The sequence below is a fragment of the Moschus berezovskii genome, chromosome X (assembly GCF_049115385.1).
Source record: "Moschus berezovskii isolate FMDL1 chromosome X, NW_MosBer_1.0, whole genome shotgun sequence".
NCBI lineage: Eukaryota > Metazoa > Chordata > Mammalia > Artiodactyla > Moschidae > Moschus > Moschus berezovskii.
Genome location: NC_142488.1, coordinates 147,716,637 through 147,743,690, shown reverse-complemented (window position 1 = coordinate 147,743,690; position 27,054 = coordinate 147,716,637). Strand labels below are relative to the sequence as shown.

Below are 27,054 nucleotides of genomic sequence, written 5' to 3'. Positions count from 1 at the left end.
TAAAAATATCATAAAAAGATTTAAAGTCTTTTCAGACAGCTTTATCTGTATTTTAAGCATCAAGAGTAAAAGAGAGAGAAAAGAACATTATAAACAAAACTCTTCCTACTAAAAATAAACCTGCACTTCCCAATCAAATGAAAAAAGAAAGACAACTAAGACTAAGAAAAGACAACTAACAAATTCAACAGTTAAACCATGAAGCAAGGTCATTTGTAACATTGATAACTTTAAATATTGATATACATGGTGTTCATTTTAAGTATGAGTATAGGTATTTAACATGGATCATTGTTACTTTGCTCATAACTTTTAATTTACAATTGCAAATGTTAAAAAAAAGTTAAAAGCATAATAGAAATTTTCTCTCAATTCAGTTCAGTCGCTCAGTCATGTCCGACTCTGTGACCCCATGGACTGCAACATGCCAGGCCTCCCTGTCCATCACCAGCTCCCAGAGCTTGCTCAAACTCATGTCCATTGAGTCAGTGATGCCATCCAACCATCTCATCCTCTGTTGTCCCCTTCTCCTGCTTTCAGTCTTTCCCAGTCTTTTTCAATGAGTCAGTTTTTTGCATCAGGTGGCCAAAGTATTGGAATTTCAGCATCAGTCCTTCCAATGAATATTCAGGTCTGATTTTGTTCAGGATTGACTGGTTTCATATCCTTGCAGTCCAAGGGACTGTCAAGGGTTCTCTCCAACACCACAGTTCAAAAGCATGAATTCTTTTGCACTCAGTTTTCTTTCTAGTCCAACTCTCACATCCCTACACGAGTACTGGAAAAACCATAGCTTTGACTAGATGGACCTTTGTTGGCATTTTTTCTGTATTTTAATAGAAAATATATTTAATTTATTAATTATTTACATGTATGCACATTTCCATGAGCAATGTGTATGATTTTTGCAGTTTTTCTTTTTCTTTTGTATGTTTGTTTTGAACATATACATGTACATGAAATATGATTATATGGACTTGTCCTTTGATTATTTTTAATTTCTTTTTTTAGTAATTACTTTTTGTCATCTTTTATAAAAGTAATGGTTTACAACAAATTTGAAACTTTTTATCAAGTCCTTTACCCCAAATAATTTTAGAAGCACTGGTATAGATGTGACACCAAGGAAATAATGCTATGTTTAAGTTAATAAGGGGTACAGAGGATGAAATGGTTGGATGGCATCACTGACACAGTGGACATGAATTTGAGTAAACTCCAGGAGTTGGTGATGAACAGGGAGACCTGGTGTGCTGCAGTTCATGGGGTCACAAAGAGTCCAACCTAACTGAGCGACTGAACTGAACTGAACTGAAGTTAATAAGAGATCAAAAGACAAAGCAGTTGATGAAGTCATGTGTCCTCCTAGTGTCATTTTCCTGTGATAGGATTTTCTGTAGAAGATAAATGCTCTCACTTCTTTTTCAGGGACTCTGATCAAAGAAAGGACACAGACCTTGCACAAATTTGTACTACTGTTTGCTGTATTTGATGAAGGTTAGTGACCTATAATCTGAATTTTGGTCTGCTGAAAGAAATGAAATAGATTAATGTAACGTGGTACTTGAGCATGAGGGCTGTGAATGGAATGATGTAGATGGGGATAAAAATGAAAGCCAAGAACAAAGTGCCCGCGGACTTCCATGGGCAGCTATGAAGTAAGAAGAGAGAGGAACTGGGTAACAGGTGGCCTTGTCTCTCATTAAATCCATCAACAAAGACTTTTCACTTTCCTTTTTTGCTCTCTTAGAAGCAAAGGAAAGCTTAATGATTTGATCAAGACAGGAGAGGTACAAGCTTGTGTTCTAGAGCCCACGCTCTTCCCACAGTCCCAGGGCAAGGCTCCTTTATGTGGAAGCCAGTGGGCGGAAGCGGGTGGGTGGAAGTGGGTGGAGCTCTCCACGCAGGAGCTGTTGCTGATCCAGTGGGTGAGCCGCGTCTCTGCCCCGGGCCCCCAGTGCCTTCTTGCAGTGAGTGAACTGCGCACCTTCTCCTCCCAGCTGAGTTGAGGTGCAGCAGTTTTGCACGAGGAACTCTGGTCTGAAGGACAGGGGAGGGGCAAGGCCTCTGCCCCCCACAGCGTATCTTGTATGTAATTTTTTGTTTGCTTTTTAGTTTTAGTTAAACTTCGTGTGTGCTAAGTCGTTTCAGTTGTGTCCGACTCTTTGCGACCCCATGGACTGTAGCCCACCAGGCTCCTCTGTCCGTTGGATTCTCCAGGCAAGAATACTGGAGTAGGTTGCCATTTTCTCCTCCAGGGGATCTTCCCAACCCAGGGATCGAATCCATCTCCTGCTTTGGCAGGCAGGTTCTTGCCTGCAGAGCCACCAGGGAAGCCCTTGGTGAAACTTGGGGTGCGTTTATTTACTTTCTCACATATCACCAATCATGGACACGAGTGGCTGAGGCATCTGTCTCTACTCAGGAAAACAGGACAAGTGAGAATTTCAGTCTTTGGTCACAGCATTTAAGAGCTCGTGGTTTTGGTCTACAAGACCTTTTGGAAGTGACCTATTGCTTTATTTTCTCATGCCCCCTCTTTAAAAGAAATTTTTACTGCAAATCATATATATTTAAGGTGTACGAAATGATTTTAGATAAATATAGATAGAGAAATGATTACTACAGTCAAGTTACCCTGTCTGACTGCATAGTTATCATTTTGGGGTGAAATCTATTCCCTGAGCTTATTTCTGGTGTAGTTTGCTCATTGTACTGTACATTAGATCTCCAGAACTTGTTTGTCTTAAAAGTGAAAGGTTGTCCCATTGGACCAACATCTCCCAATTCCCGAGACCCTTGCAGTCACCCTTCTCTTCTGTATTTCTATGAGTATGCTTTTTCTTATCTTCATCTCTTACTTTTAAAGTAACTTTAGCAAATTACTTAACCCCTCTGTGTTTCAGTTTCCTCCATTTTAAAGTTGAAATAATATCTACTTTTTCATAGAATGGTTGTGAGTGATTTCAATTCAGTAATGCAGGACCTTGCTTCCCTGATAGCTCAGTTGGTAAAGAATCCGCCTGCAATGTGGGCGACCCAGGTTCAATTCCTGGGTCAGGAAGATTCCCTGGAGAAGGAATAGGCTACCCATTCCAGTATTCCTGGGCTTCCCTTGTGGCTCAGCTGGTAAAGAATTTGCCTGCAATGCAGACACCTGGGCTCAATCCCTGGGTTGGGAAGATCCCCTGGAGAAGGGAAAGGCTACCCACTCCAGTATTCTGGCCTGGAGAATTCCCTGGATGAGTCTGTGGGGCCACAAAGAGTTGGACACGACTGAGCGACACTTTTCTGAGGACACACTCTCACTTCACTTTCACTTTTCAGCACATGAGGTGGTGTTAGTACTTCTGCTTTCTCCTCCTCCTGACAGAATCGTTCTATCATCACTTTCTCTCTCCTCTGTATCCTCCTACACTGCCATCTTCTGAACCGAGACCCCTATCACCTCTCCCCCGACTAGTCTCCTTGTCTTTTTGTGCCTCCAAAACTTCGTTCTTACTGTAGCAGCCAAAGGGAGCTTACTGAAATATGAATCTGATCTTGTCACTCCAGTCTTTAAAATCCTTCAGTTTCACAAGGCAAAATGGAAACTTCTTTACACAATAATACGTGACCTCATCCCCGACGACCTGTCTAGCTTTGTTTTGCTCCTCTCACTGTCTCACCATTCACGTTGCAACCACACTGAACACATTTTGTGTTACACCCACACATGCTATGCTTTTGCTAGCATCCAGGCCTTTAGTCATGCCATTTCCTTGGTCTGGAAAGTGTGTCTCCAGCTTCATGTCAAGTAAGTTTCTACTCCTTTTAGCCTCCATTGGATGCTTCTTTATGTATTTCCACAGCACTTGAACTTCCTCCTTATCACACTAAACCATACTGATCTTCTTTACCCTCCTGTTCCTTTCTCTTCAAGCAGAGTGAAATGCCTTCTCCTCTCTGGTCCCATAATACTTTGTTCTTATCTCTTTTACTTCACTCTTCATTCTTTGTAATAATGGTCCACGTCTCTGTCTATTTGAGCTACATTGTAAGCACCTTGAAGGCAGAGGCTGTGTCTGCTTCTTTGTCATCAGTGCTAGCGCTCAGTGTGCTGTGCTGTGCTATGTTCAGTCACTCAGTCATGTCAGACTCTGTGCGATCCCATGGACTGTTGCCCACTAGTCTCTGTCCATGGGATTCTCCAGGCAAGAGAACTGGAGTGGGTTGCCATTTCCTCCTCCAGGGGATCTTCCCAACTCAGGGATTGAACCCGCGTTTCTTGCATTGTCAAGGGGATTCTTTACCACTGAGCCACCTGGGAAGCCGTAATGCTCAGTAGTGCTCAGTAAACATGTTTGACTGAATGAACACATGAGTGGATGACTGTATAAATGAACTTATGAGAGTTCACCAAAGGTTTGGTGCTTCAGAAAGTTTCAGTCTTTTGTACAGAAGGGCAACCTCAGTCCAGTTCAGTCACTCAATCGTGTCCTACTCTTTGTGATCCCATGGACTGCAGCACGCCAGGGTTCCCTGTCCATCACCAACTCTCTGAGTTTACTCAAATTCATGTCCATTGAGTCGATGATGCCATCCAACCATCTCATCCTCTGTCATCCCCTTCTCCTCCAACTTTCAATCTTTGCCAGCATCAGGGTCTTTTCTAATGAGTCAGTTCTTGAGGGAAACCTCAAGGCACTGCTAATAATAATATTTCTTCTTCTTTCACTTTTATTAATTTCAGTGACAAGGTTGGGAAGGTTTCCTGTCCATGGGCTTTCATTATTACAGACTGGATGAAGCAAGTAGGACAGGGACAGGTACTGGCAGCCTTTTCTTAGGAGGATTTTCATGTTCTCCCTCTCACATAAGTCAACCAGTGAATAGAAGTCACCATGGTACAAACTAACCAATATTCTCCCTTATCCTAGTGATACTTTGTCATTATTCCCTTCTACCTACTGTCATGGATAAATATAGAGAGATAGCGTCAGTCCAAGCAATAAGGGTCTGCCTTTTGGTAATTGTCTTCTCCATTTTGCCTACTGACTTTGAGGGCAACTCATCTCTGCTGAAAAAAAAGGTGTGAGCCATATTTGCCTGATGGGAGGGAGGGAAGGGGAAAGGGAGGGTCAGTCATGAGACAGACACTTAGCTGGCCCTCTATTTGTGTCCTCTCTCAACAGGGAAAAGTTGGCACTCGGGAAATGAGTCCTTGACACATGTTATGGATTCTGCATCTGCACTGCACACCATCAATGGCTATATAAACAGGTCTCTGCCAGGTATGTACAGCCTGCTCAAGAATCCTCAGGATCTTCTACATTCACCACCAGAGCTCTCTTCTCCAGTTGTCCTCAGATACTTCTGAATTCTGTCCTCTGGGGGATCTTATGGTACCGTGCAGTCCTTCTTGCAGTCATCAAAAGATTAAGGACTGCCAGTTTATGAAGTATATACTAACATGAGTTTGGGTAAACTTGGGAGTTGGTGATGGACCAGGAGACCTGGCATGCTACGGTTCGTGGGGTTGCAGAGTCGGACATAACTTAGTGACTGAACTGAACTGAGTGTTTACAGTGGCTCAGACGATAAAGCGCCTGCCCCCAATGAGGGAGAGTGGGTTCAATCCCTGGATTGGGAAGATCACCTGAAGAAAGCAATGGCCACCCACTCCAGTACTCTTGCTTAGAAAACCCCATGGATGGAGGAGCCTGGTGAGCTACAGTCCATGGGGTCGCAAAGAGTCAGACATGACTGAGCAACTTCACTTTCTTTCTTTTCTTTTCTTAGTGTATACAGAGCTTACCAATTTCTCTTTTCCTTTCTAAGTGGGCATCCAAGGATGAACAGATACTTGAAGGAAAGCCTGAAACACCAAGACAATATGCAAGATAAGCAAAGTAAATTAGATAAATCATGAACCCATGGAGATGCTTGGAGAGAGGTGCCTGGAGAGGGCGTGGAAGCTCTGAGCCCTACCCCAGGCCTTGCCCTGTATGTCACTTCCCTCTGGATGTTCCTGAGTTACAGCCTTGTATAATAAACAGATCCTCTAGTAAGTTTACGAAAGTAATAATAGGATTATATGAAAAAGAAACAATCAAAATAAGAAAGTGAAGTCGCTCAGTCATGTCTGACTCTTTGCGACCCCATGGACTGTAGCCTACCAGGCTCCTCCATCCATGGGATTTTCTAGGCAAAAGTACTGGAGTGAGTTGCCATTTCTTTCTCCAACATGCTTACAAAATTAGCAATATAATTGTTAAAATACAAACTTAATTGAAAGAAGGTTTTTGTTGTTGTTCAGTCACTAAGTCATGTCAGACTCCTTGTGACCCCATGAACTGCAGCACACCAGGCTTCCCTGTCCTTCAGTGTCTCCTGGAGTTTGCTCAAAGTCATGTCCATCGAGTCAGGGATGCTATCTAACCATCTCATCCTGTCACCCTCTTCTTCTCCTGCCCTCAGTCTTTCCCAGTGTTAGGATCTTTTCCAATGAGTCAGCTCTTCCCATCAGTTGGCCAAAGTATTGGAACTTCAGCTTCAGCATCAGTCCTTCCAAAGAATATTTAAGGTTGATTTCCTTTAGGATGGACTGGTTTGATCTTCTTGCTGTCCAAGGGACTCTCAAGAGTCTTTTCCAGCACTGCAGTTTGAAAGCATGAATTCTTCGGTGCTCAGCCTTCTTTATGGTCCAACTCTCACATCTATACATGTCTTCTGGAAAAACCATAGCTTTGACTAAACAGAACTTTGTTGGCAAAGTGATGTCCTAATATACTGTCTAGGTTTGTCATAGCTTTTCTTCCAAGGAACAAGCATCTATTACTTTCATGGCTGCAGTCACCATCTGCAGTGATTTTGGAGCCCAAGAAAATAAAATCTTTCCCTGTTTCCATTTTCTGCCTATCTATTTGCCATGAAGTGATGGGACTGGATGCCATGATCTTAGTTTTTGTAAAATACTCTGGACAGTGCTTGATGTTATGCAAGTGCTCAGTAATATTGCAGTTATTAATGATATTCAACAATTCTGTAATTAATATGCAAGACTTCAGGTTTAGAAAAGAAATTAACTTTCAAAACATATAAGTCCCTGCTCCATATATCATGTTAATTGCCTCTCTGAGCTTAAGTTTCCTCTCCTTTAAGAAAAGGATGACAATTATAGTTTCTTTATTCATAATATAGGGTTGAAAGTGAAGTTGCTCAGTCGTGTCCAACTCTTTGCGACCCAGTGGGCTGTAGCCTACCACACTCCTCCATCCGTGGGATGTTCCAGGCAAGAGTACTGGAGTGGGTTGCCATTTCCTTCTCCAGAGGATCTTCCCGACCCAGGGATCGAACCCAGATCTCCCGCATTGTAGGCAGACGCTTTACTGTCTGAGCTGCCAGAGAAATATTGGGAGTTAAAACTTGTAAAATATCCTGAACAGTGCTTGATATTATGCAAGGGCTCAGTAAATATTACAGTTATTAATGATATTGCCATAATTGGAGTTAGATTGGATGTGAGAAGTGAGAGTAGGGACAAGAATAACTCTCACTTGCAGAATTGAATGCAGGCTTGTATTAATACCATTCACTGAAATAAGAAACTCTGGAAGAAGATGAGGTGGTAAAGACGAAAAATCTGTTTTTGTACCTGTGTGTTTCCTGAAGTATCCGGGTGAAGATGTTGAGAAGGTGATTGTGCAAGTCTGGAGTTCTGGGAGAACAGGGGAGTTATCAGCATATGAATTATCATTAATCTGAGAATGAATGATATTATTCAGGGAGGAAATTTGTTTAACAAAAGAATAACTAGGCTAGGGATGAGCCCTGAGGTCATCTACCATTTAATGGACGGGTAAAGAGGAGCCGTCACAAAGTGAAACAGAAGAAGGAGCAGTCTAAGCCTTAGGGATGCTTTTGAACTGTGGTGTTGAAGACTCTTGAGAGTCCCTTGGACTGCAAGGAGATCCAACCAGTCCATCCTAAAGGAGATCAGCCCTGGGTGTTCATTGGAAGGACTGATGTTAAAGCTGAAACTCCAATACTTTGGCCACCTGATGCGAAGAGCTGACTCATTTGAAAAGACCCTGATGCTGGGAAAGATTGAGGGCAGGAGGAGAAGGGGATGACAGAGGATGAGATGGTTGGATGGCATCACCGACTCAATGGACATGAGTTTGGGTAAACTCCAGGAGTTAGTGATGGACAGGGAGGCCTGGCGTGCTGCAGTTCATAGGGTTGCAAAGAGTAGGACACGACTGAGTGACTGAACTGAACTGCAGCCTTAGGGAAACAAAAGTCTGTTGGCACAGAGGCCAAGGGAAAACAGAATTTCAAGAAGGAATGAATGGTTAACAGATGCAGATGAAGACTGAAAAAGATGCATTGGATTCAGAAGCACAACAGTCATTGATGACTTCCACAAGAGCTGTTAGTTTGAGAGTACCCCCATGTCCTTGGAAAGTTGCGTTTCAAGTCAAGATAATAAAAATTTGTATGGAGAGTTTGTTCATCCTATCCTAGAAAGTGTTTTCCATTTCAGATTCTCTGCTTCTTGGCTCTAGTTATGTTATTCCTACTTTCCAGGTCTGATTGGATGTCATAAGAAATCAGTCTATTGGCATGTGATTGGAATGGGCACCAGCCCGGAAGTGCACTCAATTTTCCTTGAAGGCCACACATTTCTCGTGAGGAACCATCGCCAGGCTTCCTTGGAGATCTCACCAATAACTTTCCTTACAGCTCAGACAGTCCTGATGGACCGTGGCCAGTTTCTACTATTTTGTCGTATCTCTTCCCACCAACATGGTAATGTCTATGGATCTTAAAAATGAGTATTAGAAATATCCAGCTCTTCTTTTAAATATTTCACCTTGAATGTAAGAAGGCTTGATTATTAGTAAATAGGACTTGGGAGTTTACCTGTGATCGAGGGAAGAGAAATGGTTTAGTGACGAATGAGGTGGCGAATGTGAGGACAGTATATCACTGTTTTCCCAACATTAAGTAGGCTTCAGTACTATGGAGAGAGCAATTTGGGGTCATGGCATCTAGGATGTAATCCTAAGGGCTCCAGGATGTCAGTAGTGATGCCCCAATATATAGTAAATACAAAAGGATGTTGTGGTGCTCCGTATGAGACACCAGACAATTGGTATACAAGGAGGCACGCTGTAGATACTCGATCAGAGATGAGAGACATCAGGAGAAAGAACATGGGAGTGGAAGTTGGTAAACACATGTGAGGCACCACATGAAGCTTTCAAGGATGACTTGACTTTGCAAAGGGTCAAAGATCCTATCTAAGGAAGTTGGGACGATGGTACCTACGGTTGCAAATTATTGTAGTGAGCTCATTTGTATAGGCTATTTGTATAGGCTATGAAAACTCATGTTACATGATCAGCTCATCCCCATTTTTCTTCTTGTATATTTACTTTGCTAACACTTAATTTTGGATCAGTCTAACAACTCTCTTTGTCTCCTCCTCTACCGTGGCCAATGAGAGCTGTTGGAAAGAAATGTTGGGGAGGCCTGATCTTTCATGATGAACAGCACTTGTTATTCCTGTCAATGTAGTGTTAACCCTCCCTTCAGGTTCCTTGATTGCCCTGAAAAAGAGATTTGATCTTGCACTTTTTTCCACTTGTGTTCTGTGAGTGACTTTGTTTCTAGTCCTCTGTAGTGATGAAACATAGGAACCTCTTTTCCTGATATGTTACATAATAATTATGGGATTTTTGACAAGACATTAGAGGACAAAATGTGTCATACTGGACAAGTAACAGGAAGTCGATCCTATAGGCACACAGGAAAAGGTCATTTACTTGTATACAGGCTGCTCATGACCTGGTTTGAAGCCTGATTCTGTTTAAGAAGAGTTTGTTTTATGTTCTGTTTCTTATTCTTTTGACCCTTCTTTATGCTGATTTTAATCCTTGTTTTTCAGAAAAATGTTTTGTCTTTTTGGAACTCATACAAAATCCTTCATTTTTAGATCTAGATTGAATTGTGTTTAAGGCCACATGAACCCACACTAGCTTGCTGCTCCTGAAATCTTCCTTGTTCCCCATCACCCAGTAAATAGGTCTCCTTTCTTAGTATTTTTCTTCAAAGCTGCCCTATGGCATTAGATAGAGGAGGGATTATTATTATTTACATTTTATAAAGCATGCAGATGAGATTGAGATTGCTGAATAGACTTGCTCTAAGGCTTACAACTTGGAGAAGGCAATGGCAAGCCACTCCAGTACTATTGCCTAGAGAATCCCATGGATGGAGGAGCCTGGTAGGCTGTAGTCCATGGGGTCGCTAAGGGTCGGACACGACTGAGCGACTTCACTTTCACTTTTCACTTTCACACATTGGAGAAGGAAATGGCAACCCACTCCAGTGTTCTTGCCTGGAGAATCCCAGGGATGGGGGAGCCTGGTGGGCTTCCATCTATGGGGTCACACAGAGTCGGACACGACTGAAGTGACTTAGCAGCAGCAGCAGCAAGGCTTACAACTAGCCACAGTCGGACATGCTCTTAAAATATATAATGTATTTCTTTAATTGTAAGCTGAACCTTTTCATGTTTTTATTAACTTTGGATATGTCTTAAAATTTATATCTATACCATGATTTTTCTTGACAAGCTATTAAATCTATGGTTTGTATCATAATTCAGTGGACTATATGTCAAAATTATTAGGTAACTGTAGGGGTGGGGAGTTAGTCTGACCTAGGCTTCCAAAAGCTGAAAATATGCAATTCCTCGGGCCTTCTCGTTTACAATTTGAGAGTTGGGAAGGACAGGCTCAGAGCCGGTTCCAGAAGGGAAAGAAAAGCAAATGAGGAAATCTTGAAACAGGAATCAAACATAGATTGGAGGTGAGTCAGGCAGAAGGGAAATGGTCAGTGCGAAGATCACAGGAAGAAACCCAAAAGTACCAGCTATAGGGAAAGTAATACATGTAGGAGGTTCGAACATTAGGAGAAGGCCTTGAAGGCGTAAGAGAAAACAAAGTCAGAAGAGTTAAGGCCAGAAAATCTCATTGAACCTCACGTTTGTTTTGTCTGACTTCAGATGGTATGGAAGCTTATGTCAAAGTAGATAGTTGCCCAGAGGAACCCCGACTATGGACAAAAAATAACCAAGAAGAAGATTATGATGATGGTTTAGATGACTCTGACATGGATGTGGTCAGGTTTGATGGCGACAGTGCTCCTCCCTTTATCCAAATGCGCTCAGTTGCAAAGAAGCATCCTAAAACCTGGGTCCACTACATTGCTGCTGAAGAGGATGACTGGGACTATGCCCCCTCGGTCCTCACCTCCAATGACAGGTAAGGACCTTTTGACTCTTGGTGTTATCTCTTCCCCATAATCCAAAAGTTCTTCCCAGTTTTTCAAAACAGCAAACCCTTAAGCCATGTGTAGGGTTAGGTACAGGCAAGTATGAAGTCGCTCAGTCGTGTCCAACTCTTTGCGACCCTGTGGACTGTAGCCTACCAGGCTCCCCTGTTCATGGGATTTTTCAGGCAAGAGTACTGGAGTGAGTTCCCATTTCCTGCTCCAGGGGATCTTCCTGACCCAGGAATCGAACCCGGGTCTCCCGCACTGTAGGCAGACGCTCTACCTTCTGAGCCACAAGGGAAGTCCTCTCTGCAGCTCAGCAGACCAAGAGCATTAACATATTTTGGAAATTCCCACCAGGGATACCTAGATTTTTCTTATCCTTCCTTGATGAAATCATATCAGCTGTTTTAAAGTTGGATTTTAGCAACCTGTCCTTTACCTGGCATGCTTCATTCCAATGTCTCATCTTTTTGTGTCTCATACAGAAGTTATAAAAGTCTGTATCTGAACCACGGTCCTCGGCAGATTGGTAGGAAGTACAGAAAAGTCCGATTTATAGCTTACACAGATGGAACATTTAAGACTCGTGAAGCTATTCAGCATGAATCAGGAATCCTGGGGCCTTTACTTTATGGAGAAGTTGGAGACACACTTTTGGTAAGTTGAAGAAAAGATATAAGCTTAGGTAAGAAGACAAAGGCTGGAGAGCTGTGAGTTTTTTGCAACTTCCTGTTTCAGCCTCATGTCCAATGGGCATCATCTTTTAAAATGTATAAATATTACACAAATAAATGTAAATTATAAATTTATTTTAAAATAGTCATACATAGGAAACAAAGTTAATGCCACCCATTAAACCTGCCACTACATTGAAATACTCATTGCTTAAACTTTCATACATGTCATTCTACAACTTTTTCCACTAATTATATATATAGTACAGGAATCAGCAGATTAAGGGCTCTGAGTCAAATTTGTCTCATAGTCTACTTTTGGAGAACCTGTGAACAGAAGGATTTATTTGAACTATACAATAAAAAAATTTATTTAATTGACACACATAGAACACAGTACCAAACAATAGCTAAATACAAGTTATTTTTAAATACACAGGAACATTTACAAAAATGACCATAAACTTACCCCAAAGAAAGTGTTAAAATTGTCAAAGTAATGAAATAATACGAAGTATGTTGTCTGACTATAGAGGAACCAAGCTATAAATCAATACAAAACTTCGCTACAAAAATCTCCTTATGATTAGAAATTATCATCCTTCTAAATGACGCATGGGTCAAAGAAGAAACCTCAAGGAACTTAGAACTCAGCATATCATAGGAGGTTTTAGCCAGTACAAGGCAAGAGACACAAAAGGCATAAGGATTGAAAAGGAGACATTAAACTGTCATCTTGTGCTTGTGCTAACTCACTTCATTCATGTCCGACTCTTTGCAACCCTATGGACCGTAACGTGCCAGACTCTCCTGTCCATGGGATTCCCCAGATAAGAATATTGGAGTGGGCTGTCATGCCTTCCTCAAGGGATCGAACCTGTGTCTCCCGCATTGGCAGCCAGGTTCTTTACCACTAGGGCCATCTGGGAAGACCTAAACTGTTTTTTTTTTTTTTAATTGGAGGCTAAGTATTTTAAAATATTATATTGGTTGGTTTTGCCATACATTGACATGAATCCGCCACGGGTGTACATGAGTTCCCCCTCCTGAAACCCCTCCCACCTCCCTCCTCCCTTTATCCTCACTCTGGGTCATCCCCGCCAACTGCCCCGAGCATGCTGTAACATGCATTGACCCTGAACTAGTGATTCGTTTCACATATGACAACATATATGTTTCAATGCCATTCTCCCAAATCATCCCACCCTCACCCTCTCCCACAGAGTCCCAAAGACTGTTCTGTACATCTGTGTCTCTTTTGCTGTCTCGTATACAGGGTTATCATTTCCATCTTTCTAAATTCCATATATATGCGTTAGTATATTGTATTGGTGTTTTTCTTTCTGGCTTACTTCACTCTGTATAATAGGCTCCAGTTTCATCCACCTCATTAGAACTGATTCAAATGCATTCTTTTTAATGGCTGAGTAATACTCCATTGTGTATATGTACCAAAGATTTCTTATCCATTCGTCTGCAGATGGACATCTAGGTTGCTTCCATGTCCTGGCTATTCTAAACAGTGCTGCAATGAACATTGGAGTACATGTGTCTCTTTCAATTCTGGTTTCCTCGGTGTGTATGCCCAGGAGTGCGATAGCTGGATCATATGGCAGTTCTATTTCCAGTTATTTGAGGAATCTCCACACTGTTCTCCATAGTGCATGTACTAGTTTGCATTCCCACCAACAGTGTAAGAGGGTTCCCTTCTCTCCACACCCTCTCCAGCATTTATTGCATGTAGACCTTTGGATAGGAGCCATTCTGACTGGTGTGAAATGGTATCTCATTGTGGTTTTGATTTGCATTTCTCTGATTATGAGGGATGTTGAGCATCTTTTCATGTGTTTGTTAGCCATCTTTATGTCTTCTTTGGAGAAATGTCTGTTTAGTTCTTTGGCCCATTTTTTGATTGGGTCATTTATTTTTCTGAACTTGAGCTGCAGGTGCTGCTTGTATATTTTGGAGATTAATCCTTTATCAGTTGCTTCATTTTCTATTATTTTCTCCCATTCTGAAGGCTGTCTTTTCACCTTGCTTATAGTTTCCTTTGCTGTGCAGAAGCTTTTGATTTTAATTAGGTCCCATTTGTTTACTTTTGCTTTTATTTCCAGTATTCTGGGAGATGGGTCTTGGAGGATCCTGCTGTGATTTATGTCAGAGAGTGTTTTGCCTACGTTCTCCTCTAGGAGTTTTATAGTTTCTGGTCTTACATTTAGCGCTCTAATCCATTTTGAGTTTCTTTTGGTGTATGGTGTTAGAGAAGGAAATAGCAACCCACTCCAGTGTTCTTGCCTGGAGAATCCCAGGGGTGGGGGAGCCTGGTGGACTTCTGTCTATGGGGTCACTCAGAGTCAGACACGACTGAAGTGACTTAGCAGTAGCAGCAGCATGGTGTTAGGAAGTGTTCTACTTTCATTCTTTTACAAGTGGCTGACCAGTTTTCCCAGCACCACTTGTTAAAGAGACTGTCTTTTTTCCATTTTATATTCTTGCCTCCTTTGTCAAAGATAAGGTGTCCATAGGTGTGTGGATTTATCTCTGGGCTTTCTATTTTGTTCCATTGATCTATATTTCTGTCTTTATGCCAGTACCATACTGTCTTGATGACTGGCCTTGTAATGGAGCCTGAAGTCTGGCAGGTTAATTCCCCCAGTTCCATTCTTCTTCCTCAAGACTGCTTTGGCTATTCGAGGTTTTTTGTGTTTCCATACAAGTGTGAGATTATTTGTTCTAGTTCTGTGAAAAATATCGTTAGTAGCTTGATAGGGATTGCATTGAATGTATAAACTACTTTGGGTAGTATACTCATTTTTACAATATTTATTCTTCCAATCCACGAACATGGTATATTTCTCCATCTATTCAGTTCAGTTCAGTTCAGTTCATTTCAGTTCAGTCGCTCAGTCGTGTCCGACTCTCCGCAACCCCACGAATCACAGCATGCCAGGCCTCCCTGTCCATCACCAACTCCCGGAGTACACTCAAACTCATGTCCACAGAGTCGGTGATGCCATCCAGCCATCTCATTCTCCGTCGTCCCCTTCTCCTCCCGCCCCCAACCTTTCCCAGCATCAGAGTCTTTTCCAGTGAGTCAACTCGTCGCATGAGGTGGCCAAAGTATTGCAGTTTCAGCTTTAGCATCAGTCCCTCCAATGAACATCCAGGATTGATCTCCTTTAGAATGGACTGGTTGGATCTCCTTGCAGTATAAGGGACTCTCAAGAGTCTTCTCCAACACCACAGTTCAAAAGCATCGATTCTTCGGCGATCAGCTTTCTTCACAGTCCAACTCTCACATCCATACATGACCACGGGAAAAACCATAGCCTTGACTAGACGGACCTTGGTTGGCAAAGTAATGTCTCTGCTTTTTAATATACTATCAAGGTTGGTCATAACTTTCCTTCCAAGGAGCAAGCGTCTTTTAATTTCATGGCTGCAATCAGCATCTGCAGTGATTTTGGAGCCCAAAAAAATAAAGTCTGACACTGTTTCCACTGTTTTTCCATCTATTTCCCATGAAGTGATGGGACCAGATGCCTTGATCTTTGTTTTCTGAATGTTGAGCTTCAAGGCAACCTTTTCACTCTCCTCTTTCACTTTCATCAAGAGGCTTTTGAGTTCCTCTTCACTTTCTGCCATAAGGGTAGTGTCATCTGCATATCTGAGGTTATTGATATTTCTCCCAGCAATCTTGATTCCAGCTTGTGCTTCTTCCAGCCCAGCGTTCCTCATGATGTACTCTGCATATAAGTTAAATAAGCAAGGTGACAATATACAACCTTGGCGTACACCTTTTCCTATTTGGAACCAATCTGTTGTTCCATGTCCAGTTCTAACTGTTGCTTTACTTTCACTAGTGTTTTATAGTTTTCTATGTACAAGTCTTTTGTTTCCTTAGGTAGATATATTCCTAAGTATTTAATTCTTTTTGTTGCAACAGTGAATGGAATAGTTTCCTTAATTTCCCTTTCTATTTTCTCATTATTAGTGTATAGGAATGCAAGGGATTTCTGTGTGTTGATTTTATATTCTGCAACTTTACTGTAATCATTGATTAGCTCTAGTAGTTTTCTGGTAGAGTCTTTAGGGTTTTCTGTGTAGAGGATCATGTCATCAGCAAACAGTGAAAGGTTTACTTCTTCTTTTCCAATTTGTATTCCTTTTATGTCTTTTTCTGCTCTGATTGCTGTGGCCAAAACTCCCATAACTATGTTGAATAGTAGTGGTGAGAGTGGGCACCCTTGTCTTGTTCCTGACTTTAGGGGAAATGCTTTCAGTTTTTCACCATTGAGGATAATGTTTGCTGTGGGTTTGTCATATATAGCTTTTATTATGTTGAGGTATGTCCCTTCTATTCCCACTTTCTTGAGGGTTTTTATCATAAATGGATGTTGAATTTTGTCGAAGGCTTTCTCTGCATCTATTGAGATAATCATATGATTTTTATGTTTCAGTTTGTTAATGTGGTGTATTACGTTGATTGATTTGCGGATATTGAAGAATCCTTGCATTCCTAGGATAAAGCCCACTTCGTCATGATGTATGATCTTCTTAATGTGTTGTTGGATTCTGATTGCTAGAATTTTGTTAAGGATTTTTGCATCTATGTTCATCAGTGATACTGGCCTGTAGTTTTCTTTTTTCACAAAGAAAACTTACCAGGTTTGGGGATTAGGGTGATGGTGGCCTCATAGAATGAGTTTGGAAGTTTCCCTTCCTCAGCAATTTTCTGGAAGAGTTTGAGTAGAATAGATGTTAGCTCTTCTCTAAATTTTTGGTAGAATTCAGCTGTGAAGCCGTCTGGACCTGGGCTTTTGTTTGCTGGGAGATTTCTGATTACAGCCTCTAGTTCCGTGCTTGTGATGGGTCTGTTCAGATTTTCTATTTCTTCCTGGTTCTGTTTTGGAAAGTTGTACTTTTCTAGGAATTTGTCCATTTCTTCCAGGTTATTCATTTTATTGCCATATAATTGCTGGTAGTATTCTCTAATAATCCTTTGTATTTCTATGTTGTCAGTTGTGATATCTCCATTTTCATTTCTAATTTTATTGATTTGGTTCTTCTCCCTTTGTTTCTTGATGAGTCTGGCTAGTAGTTTGTCAATTTTATTTACCTTCTCAAAGAACCAGCTTTTGGCTTTGTTGATTTTTGCTATGGTCTCTTTTGTTTCTTTTGCATTTATCTCTGCCCTAATTTTTACGATTTCTTTCCTTCTACTGACCCTGGGGTTCTTCATTTCTTCCTTTTCTAGTTTCTTTAGATGTAGAGTTAGGTTATTTAGTTGACTTTTTTCTTGTTTCTTGAGGTGTGCCTGTATTGCTATGAACTTCCCCCTTAGCACTGCTTTTACAGTGTCCCAGAGGTTTTCGGTTGTTGTGTTTTCATTTTCATTCATTTCTATGCATATTTTGATTTCTTCTATGATTTGTTCATTATTCAGCAGCGTGTTGTTCAGTCTCCATATGTTGGCATTTTTAATAGTTTTTCTCCCGTAATTGAGATCTAATCTTACTGTATTGTGGTCAGAAAAGATGCTTGGAATGATTTCAATTTTTTTGACTTTACCAAGGCTAGATTTATGGCCCAGGATGTGATCTATCCTGGAACAGTTTCCGTGTGCACTTGAGAAAAAGGTGCATTGTTTTGGGGTGAAATGTCCTATAGAGATCTATTAGGTCTAACTGGTCTATTGTATCATTTAAAGTTTGTGTTTCCTTGTTAATTTTCTGTTTAGTTGATCTATCCATAGATGTAAGTGGGGTATTAAAATCTCCCACTATTATTGCATTGTTGTTAATTTCCCCTTTCATACTTGTTAGTAATTGTCTTACATATTGCGGTGCTCCTATGTTGGGTGCATAAATATTTATAATTGTTATATCTTCTTCTTGGATTGATCCTTTGATCATTATGTAGTTTCCTTCTTTGTCTCTTTTCACAGCCTTTGTTTTAAAGCCTATTTTATCTGATATGAGTATTGCTACTCCTGCTTTCTTTTGGTCTCCATTTGCATGGAATATCTTTTTCCAGCCCTTCACTTTCAGTCTGTATGTGTCCCTCGTTTTGAGCTGGGTTTCCTGTAGACAACATATATGGGGTTCTTGTTTTTGTATCCATTCAGCCAGCCTTTGTCTTTTGGTTGGGGCATTAAACCCATTTACTTTTAAGGTAATTATTGATAAGTACGATCCCGTTGCCATTTTCTTTATTGCTTTGGGTTCGAGTTTATACACCCTTTCTGTGTTTCCTGTCTAGAGAAGATCCTTTAGGATTTGTTGAAGAGCTGGTTTGGTGATGCTGAATTCTCTCAGCTTTTGCTTGTCTCTAAAGCTTTTAATTTCTCCTTGATATTTGAATGAGATCCTTGATGGGTACAGTAACCTGGGCTGTAGGTTATTTTCTTTTATCACTTTAAGTATGTCTTGCCATTCCCTCCTGGCCTGAAGAGTTTCTGTTGAAAGATCCGCTGTTATCCTTATGGGAATCCCCTTGTGTGTTATTTGCTACTTTTCCCTTGCTCCTTTTAATATTTGTTCTTTGTGTTTGATCTTTGTTAATTTGATTAATATGTGTCTTGGAGTATTTCACCTTGGGTTTATCCTGTTTGGGACTCTCTGGGTTTCTTAGACTTGGGTGATTATTTCCCTCCCTATTTTAGGGAAGTTTTCAACTATTATCTCCTCAAGTATTCTCTCATGGTCTTTCTTTTTCTTCTGGGACTCCTAAGATTCGAATGTTGGAGCATTTAACATTGTCCCAGAGGTCTCTAATATTGTCCTCATTTCTTTTAATTCGTTTTTCTTTTTTCCTCTGTTTCATTTATTTCTACAATTCTATCTTCTAGCTCGCTTATCCTGTCTTCTGCCTCTGTTATTCTACTGTTTGTTCCCTCCAGAGTGTTTCTGATCTCATTTATTGCATTATTCGTTGTACATTGACTTTTTTTTTATTTTCTCTATGTCCTTTCTTCCATCTTCTCAATCCTTTTCTCCAGGTTATTTATCTGTAACTCCATTTTCCTTTCAAGATTTTGAATCATTTTCACCACCAAAATTTGAAATTCTTTATCAGATTGATTCCCTATATCTTCCTTTCTTGTTTGTGTTGGTGGGCATTTATCTTGTTCCTTTACTTACTGGGTATTTCTCTGCCTCTTCATCTTGCTTATATTGCTTTTCTTGGGGTGGCCTTTCCCTCTTCTGGTAGTTTGTGGAGTTCTCTTTATTATGTAGTTTCCTCGCTGTGTGTGGGGTTGGACGGGTGACTTGTCAAGGTTCCCTGGTTAGGGAAGCTTGTATCGGTGTTCTGGTGGGTGGAGCTGGATTTCTTCTCTCTTGAGTGCAATGAAGTGTCCAGTAATGAGTTATGAGATGTCAGTGGGTTTGGAGTGACTTTGGGCAGCCTGTATATTGAAGCTCAGGGCTATTTTCCTGTGTTGCTGGAGAATTTGCGTGGTATGTCTTGCTCTGGAACTTGTTGACCCTTGGGTGGTGCTTGGTTTTCGTGTAGGTATGGAGACGTTTAATGAGCTCCTATCAATTAATGTTCCCTGGAGTCAGGAGTTCTCTGGTGTTCTCAGGACTCAGGCTTAAGCCTCTTGACTCTGGTTTTTGGTCTTATTCTTGGAGTAGCCTCTAGACTACTCTATCTGTCATTTCCAAGGTGGTTCCCTCTGTTTTAGCTTCTGTTTGCTGGTCTCTTCAGTGTCTAATTTCCACCCTGACACTAGGGTGCGGGTGGACACTTTTTAAAGGCTCAGTTGTTCAGTCCTGTTCTGGGAAGGGAGGAACACTGCAGGCAAATATTTCTGGAGTCTGTGGGGAGTGCTTGCAATGTCTTGGCCACACTGGGTTTGCCTCCGCTCACAGCGTGTGTGCTCTCCCAGTCTATACTGCACAGGCTCTAGGTTGCTTTGCTGGGAACTGTCTGAGGCCGGCACTGGGTTGTATGCCCTTCCCAGGTCTGAGCGGCTCAAGTTCAGGTTCTCGTTTACTCCACAAAGGCGCAGACTTGGTTGGGCCTGCGTTTTGTGCCTTCCCTGGTCCGAGCAGCTCAGTTGACCAGGTGTTTGGTGAACGTGGTTGCTGCGACTTACTGCCTTTCCAGTCCCTGCCACTTGGTTTTCTGGGTGTACAACCAGCGCACCTTCTCAGGCAGATATCGACCGGCCCAAGCCCAAGAAGTCTTGATTAGCAAGAAGCCTGCCTGCAGTTTGCTATCGGATGCCTTTCTGGGGCCGCGGTTGCCCCCTCCGGCTCTGGCTGCCCTCCCTTGCCTGTCTCGGCGGGGGATGGGGGATGGACCAACCGCAGCTGGCTTGCTCTGCTCAGCCCTTTGTTCTGTGAGCGGGGCTGAAGGAGTCTTAGGTTAGAGCTTTCCGTCTTTTCATGGGGAAGCTATCCCAGTCTGCTTTGCTATCCCCAGTTCTCTCAGATTGTTGTCACGGCATTCAAGCCTAGTCCTCTCTCTAAGTAGTTCAGCCGGCTCCTCCCTGCCCAGCCCCTGCTTGCTAATGGCGTATGCAAGCTTCTGCGCTGCTTCTCCACTGGGAGTTACCGTTTGGTGGGTAATCTGTGGGTTTTAAAAAAATCTTAAAAAAAGAGGGTTATATGGCCCTCTGAGATTCCAAGGCTTGCCACAGATTCGCCAGTGAGAGTGTTTCCTGGTATTTGGAAATTTCTCTCTTTTTAAAGCCTCCCTTCCCGGGACAGAGCTCCGTCCTTACTTTTTTTGCCTCTCTTTTTATCTTTTATGTTTTTTCCTACCTCCTTTCGAAGACAATGGGCTGCTTTTCTGGGTGCCTGATGTCCTCTGCCAGCATTCAGAAGTTGTTTTGTGGACTTTACTCCGCGTTCAAATGTTCTTTTGATGAATTTGTGGGGGAGAGAGTGGTCTCGCCATCCTATTCCTCCGCCATCTTGTTCCCTCTTCCGTAGAAGGATTTTACATTTTTGAGAGCTGTAAGGAAAAGAATGGGGCTTCCCAGGTGGTGCTAGTGGTAAAGAACCCACCTGCCAATCCAGGAGACATAAGAGATGTGGGTTTGATCCCTGGTAGGAAGATCCCCTGGAGAAGGAAATGGAAACCTACTCTAGTATTCTTGCCTGGAGACTCTCCATGGACAGAGGAGCCTGGCGGGCTCCAGTCCATAGGGTTGCACAGAGTTGGACATGACTAAAGTGACTCAGCATGGAAAAGAATAACAAGGATATGTAGCAGAGAGTAGATATAGCCCACAAAGCCTAGAGCATTTACTATCTACCCATCCCTTTCCAGAAAACCTTTCATGACCCTTGATGGAAGATATTAGTAACACTTATGCTGCAGAGAACAATGGTTTAAAAAAAGCAGGGATATTTTTTCACAATCAGTTTACAGATAGATGGTCATATCAATGACGGAAAATATAATGCACAACCTAAAAAGTGGAGAGTTACAATTTATTTAGTCAACATTCCTAGAACTTCAAGCTGGGGAGACAGCATCTCAAATAACTTTGAGAGAATTCCTCTGAGGAGGGGAGCCATGATATATAGGAATCTTTGCAACAAAGACTTCCCTGGTGGCTCAGACAACACGGTACAGTGTCTGCCTATGATGCAGGAGACCCAGGTTCAATTCCTGGGTGGGGAAGATCCCCTGGAGAAGAAAATGGCAACCCACTCCAGTACTCTCGCCTGGAAAATCCCATGGATGGAGGAGCCTGGTGGGCTACAGTCCATAGCGTCACAAAGAGTCGGACACGACTGGGCGACTTCCCTTTCTTTCTTTCTTTCTTTGCAGCAAAAGGCAGGTAGTCAGACTGTCAAAAGATTCACTGCTAATTAAAGAAAACTAGATATGTCAAGTTGAGGAATTTAGGGCTTTGCATGGGAAGATCCCAAAGTGTGCTCAGTGAAATCGTTCCTTTGATCTGTACCTCAGCTATCTGGGGCGAGGATCCTGTGTTTTCACACCCCGAGTTTCCTCAAGCTGCACCGTTGGGGGTGGCTTCAGTATGCTGACCACTAGATGGCAGGCATTCCTTGTTTCCAGCCTAACTTCCCCAAGGGCTCACTGTTGAGGGTGGCTGCAGTCACTGATGACTGCAACATCTGTTGCTTACTGATATAGCAGGCAGCATTCCTTCTTTATTTTTAAAAATTTTTTTTTAATTATGAAAGTATGATAACACATTTACAGGAGACATGGGAAATACACATAATTCCTGTATATATTGCAGTTATTGTTTTAGTAGGTAAATGATGATTTTCGTTGGAGTTTCAATACCAAACTCTCAAAAATTAATAGAATGAATATACAGAGAAGGAGAAGCATATAGTAGACCTGAAAGGCACTGTGAACTAATTCAACATAATTGAAATGTATACAATTTTCACGCAAGAGTAGCATACAAATTCTATTCAAGTCCCTATAGACTATAAACTAGGAGACCCTGGAAGATATCTAGGGACATAAAGCAAGGTGTAAAAATTTCATGGTCTAAAGGTTGTCCACTGGAGAAGGGAATGGCAAACCACTTCAGTATACTTGACTTGAGAACCCCATGAACAGTATGAAAAGGCAAAATGATAGGATACTGAATTAAGAATTCCCCAGGTCAGTAGGTGCCCAGTATGCTACTGGAGATCAGTGGAGAAATAAATCCAGAAAGAATGAAGGGATGGAGCCAAAGGAAAAACAATATGCAGCTGTGGATGTGACTGGTGATAGAAGCAAGGTCCGATGCTGTAAAGAGCAATATTGCATAAGAACCTGGAATGTTAGGTCCATGAATCAAGGCAAATTAGAAGTGGTCAAACAGGAGATGGCAAGAGTGAACGTAGACATTCTAGGAATCAGTGAACTAAAATGGACTGGAATGGGTGAATTTAACTCAAATGACCATTATATCTACTACTGTGGGCAGGAATCCCTTAGAAGAAATGGAGTAGCCATCATGGTCAACAAAAGAGTCCGAAATACAGTCCTTGGATGCAGTCTCAAAAATGACAGAATGATCTCTGTTCATTTCCAAGGCAAACCATTCAATATTACAGTAATCCAAGCCTACGCCCCAACCAGTAATGCTGAAGAAGCTGAAGTTAATCGGTTCTATGAAGACCTACAAGACCTTTTAGAACTAACACCCAAAAAAGATGTCCTTTTCATTATAGGGGACTGGAATGCAAAAGTAGGAAGTCAAGAAACACCTGGAGTAACAGGCAAATTTGGCCTTAGAGTACGGAATGAAGCAGGGCAAAGGCTAATAGAGTTATGCCACGAGAACGCACTGGTCATAGCAAACACCCTCTTTCAACAACACAAGAGAAGACTCTACACATGGACATCACCAGATAGTCAACACCGAAATCAGATTGATTATATTCTTTGCAGCCAAAGATGAAGAAGTTCTATACAGTTAGCAAAAACAAGACTGGGAGCTGACTGTGGCTCAGATCATGAACTCCTTATTGCCAAATTCAGAGATAAATTGAAGAAAGTAGGGAAAACCACTAGACCATTCAGGTATGACCTAAATCAAATCCCATATGATTATACAGTGGAAGTGAGAAATAGATTTAAAGGACTAGATCTGATAGATAGAGTGCCTGATGAACTATGGACGGAGGTTTGTGACATTGTACAGGAGACAGGGACCAAGACCATCCAACCCCATGGAAAAGAAATGCAAAAAAGAAAAATGGCTGTCTGAGGAGGGCTGACAAATAGCTGTGAGAAGAAGAGAAGCATAAAGCAAAGGAGAAAAGGAAAGATATAAGCATCTGAATGCAGAGTTCCAAAGAATAGCAAAGAGAGAGAAGAAAGCCTTCCTCAGCGATCAATACAAAGAAATAGAGGAAAACAACAGAAAAGGAAAGACAAGAGATCTCTTCAAGAAAATTAGAGATACCAAGGGAATATTTCATGCAAAGATGGGCTCGATAAAGGACAGAAATGGTATGGACCTAACAGAAGCAGAAGATATTAAGAAGAGGTGGCAAGAATCCAAGAACTGTACAAAAAAGATCTTCACAACCAAGATAATCACGATGGTGTGATCACTGACCTAGAGCCAGACATCTTGGAATGTGAAGTCAAGTGGGCCTTAGAAAGCATTACTACAAACAAAGCTAGTGGAGGTGATGGAATTCCAGTTGAGCTATTTCAAATCCTGAAAGATGATGCTGTGAAAGTGCTGCACTCAATATGCCAGCAAATTTGGAAAATCAGCAGTGGCCACAGGACTGGAAAAGTCAGTCTTCATTCCAATCCCAAGGAAAGGCAATGCCAAAGAATGCTCAAACTACTGCACAATTGCATTCATCTCACATGCTGGTAAAGTCATGCTCAAAATTCTCCAAGCCAGGCTTCAGCAATACATGAACTGTGAACTTCCAGATGTTCAAGCAGGTTTTAGAAAAGGCAGAGGCACCAGAGATCAAATTGCCAACATCTGCTGGATCATGGAAAAAGCAGGAGAGTTCCAGAAAAAACATCTATTTCTGCTTCATTGACTATGCCAAAGCCTTTGACTGTGTGGATCACAATAAACTGTGGAAAATTCTGAAAGAGATGGGAATACCAGACCACCTGACCTGCCCCTTGAGAAACCTGTATGCAGGTCAGGAAGCAACAGTTAGAACTGGACACGGAACAACAGACTGGTTCCAAATAGGAAAAGGAGTATGATAAGTTTGTATATTGTCACCCTGCTTATTTAACTTATATGCAGAGTACATCATGAGGAACGCTGGGCTGGAAGAAGCACAGGCTGGAATCAAGATTGCCGGGAGAAATTTCAATAACCTCAGATATGCAGATGACACCACCCTTATGGCAGAAAGTGAAGAGGAACTCAAAAGCCTCTTGATGAAAGTGAAAGAGGAGAGGGAAAAGGTTGGCTTGAAGCTCAACATTCAGAAAACAAAGATCATGGCATGTGGTCCCATCACTGCATGGGAAATAGATGGGGAAACAGTGGAAAGTGTCAAACTTTATTTTTTTGGGCTCCAAAATCACTGCGGTTGCTGATTGCAGCCATGAAATTAAAAGACGCTTACTCCTTGGAAGGAAAGTTATGACCAACCTAGATAGCATATTAAAAAGCAGAGACATTACTTTGCCAACCAAGGTCCGTCTAGTCAAGGCTATGGTTTTTCCCGTGGTCATGTATGGATGTGAGAGTTGGACTGTGAAGAAAGCTGATCGCCGAAGAATCGATGCTTTTGAACTGTGGTGCTGGAGAAGACTCTTGAGAGTCTCTTGGACTGTAAGGAGATCCAACCAGTTCATTCTAAAGGAGATCAGTCCTGGGTGTTCATTGGAAGGACTGATGCTAAAGCTGAAACTCCAATACTTTGGGCACCTCATGCGAAGAGTTGACTCACTGGAAAGGACTCTGATGCTGGGAGGGATTGGGGGCAGGAGAAGACGGGGATGACAGAGAATGAGATAGCTGGATGGCATCACTGACTCGATGAAGGTGAGTTTGAGTGAACTCCGGGAGTTGGTGATGGACAGGGAGCCTGGGGTTCTGTGATTCATAGGGTCGCAAAGAGTCAGACACGACTGAGCGACTGAACTGAACTGAACTGAACTGAAATGTTTTGAAATCATACAGAGTCTGTTCTCTTATCACCATGAAATTATGTTAGAAATGGCCATCTTTTGCTTACATATTTGTAAAAGGCTTTATGTATTGCAGATATTAGCACATTATTATTTATCTTTCACGTATTTTTCTCAGTCTGTCACTTGTACTTTAACTCTTTTATGATGCCTTTTTCCCTATAAAGATTATAGTCAAGATATTTGTATCAGTCTTTAAATTTGTATTTTTCTGAATATTTTTTCATTTATGTTTTCTGCCTAGGAGCATCTTCACCACCCCTAAGAGATCATAAAAATAGTCTACTATGTTTTATTCTTTTTGTTTTTACAGTTTTATTTTTATAATAAGCATTCTAATTGCTCTGGAACTTACTTTTGGGTATAGAGCATAGTGTCAAATAGGGATTTCCATAAGTGACAGTCATTTGGCCCAATCAACCTTTCTTCACTAATTTTAAAATGCCTTTTTTATTATATGCATGCATGCATGCTTAGTGGTATCTGGCTCTTTGTGAGCCCATGCACTGTAGCCCACCAGGCTCTTCTGTCCATGGGATTTCCCAGGCAAGAATACTGGAGTGGGTAGCCATTCCCTTCTCTAGGGGATCTTCCTGACCCAGGAATCAAACCCAGGTCTCCTACATTGCAGGCAGATTCTTTACCACTGAGCCACCTGGTAAGTTCTTTTTATTATATACTAAAATGCTGAAATCTGTTCTCTTTAACTGATCTGTTACCATACTGTTTTAATGACTACAATCTTGTAATATGTTTTGAAATTTGTAAGGCACGTCTATCTTCATTACCCTTCTTTAAAATTTTCAGTTCAGTTCAGTTCAATTCAGTCGCTCAGTCGTGTCCGACTCTTTGCGACCCCACAAATCAGAGCACACCAGGCCTCCCTGTCCGTCACCAACTCCCGGAGTTCACTCAAACTCATGTCCATCGAGTCAGTGATGCCATCCAGCCATCTCATTCTCTGTCGTCCCCGTCTCCTCCTGCCCCCAATCCCTCCCAGCATCAGAGGCTTTTCCAGTGAGTCAGCTCTTCGCATGAGGTGCCCAAAGTATTGGAGTTTCAGCTTTAGCATCAGTCCTTCCAATGAACACACAGGATTGATCTCCTTTAGAATGGACTGGTTGGATCTCCTTGCAGTCCAGGGGACTCTCAAGAGTCTTCTCCAGCACCACAGTTCAAAAGCATCAATTCTTCGGCGATCAGCTTTCTTCACAGTCCAACTCTCACATCCATACATGACCACAGGAAAAACCATAGCCTTGACTAGACGGACCTTGGTTGGCAAAGTAATGTCTCTGCTTTTTAATATGCTATCTAGGTTGGTCATAACTTTCCTTCCAAGGAGCAAGTGTCTTTTAATTTCATGGCTGCAATCAGCATCTGCACTGATTTTGGAGCCCAAAAAAATAAAGTCTGACACGGTTTCAACTGTTTC

The 27,054-nt window shown here is 41.8% G+C and overlaps 1 protein-coding gene across 3 annotated transcripts in view; it reads left to right on the top strand.

Moving 5' to 3' along the window:
- The window catches only part of F8 (coagulation factor VIII), a 159,150-nt gene that overhangs the window by 31,903 nt on the left and 100,193 nt on the right, over positions 1-27,054 (top strand). For 2 of the 3 annotated variants that reach the window (XM_055393489.2, XM_055393491.2), the window contains exons 5-9: positions 1,429-1,497; positions 5,175-5,273; positions 8,572-8,793; positions 11,057-11,315; positions 11,814-11,985. In XM_055393489.2, coding sequence (XP_055249464.1) covers positions 1,429-1,497; positions 5,175-5,273; positions 8,572-8,793; positions 11,057-11,315; positions 11,814-11,985 — 821 coding nt within the window. The remainder of the gene's footprint in view (positions 1-1,428; positions 1,498-5,174; positions 5,274-8,571; positions 8,794-11,056; positions 11,316-11,813; positions 11,986-27,054) is intronic. The other variant, XM_055393490.2, reaches the window with a different exon arrangement.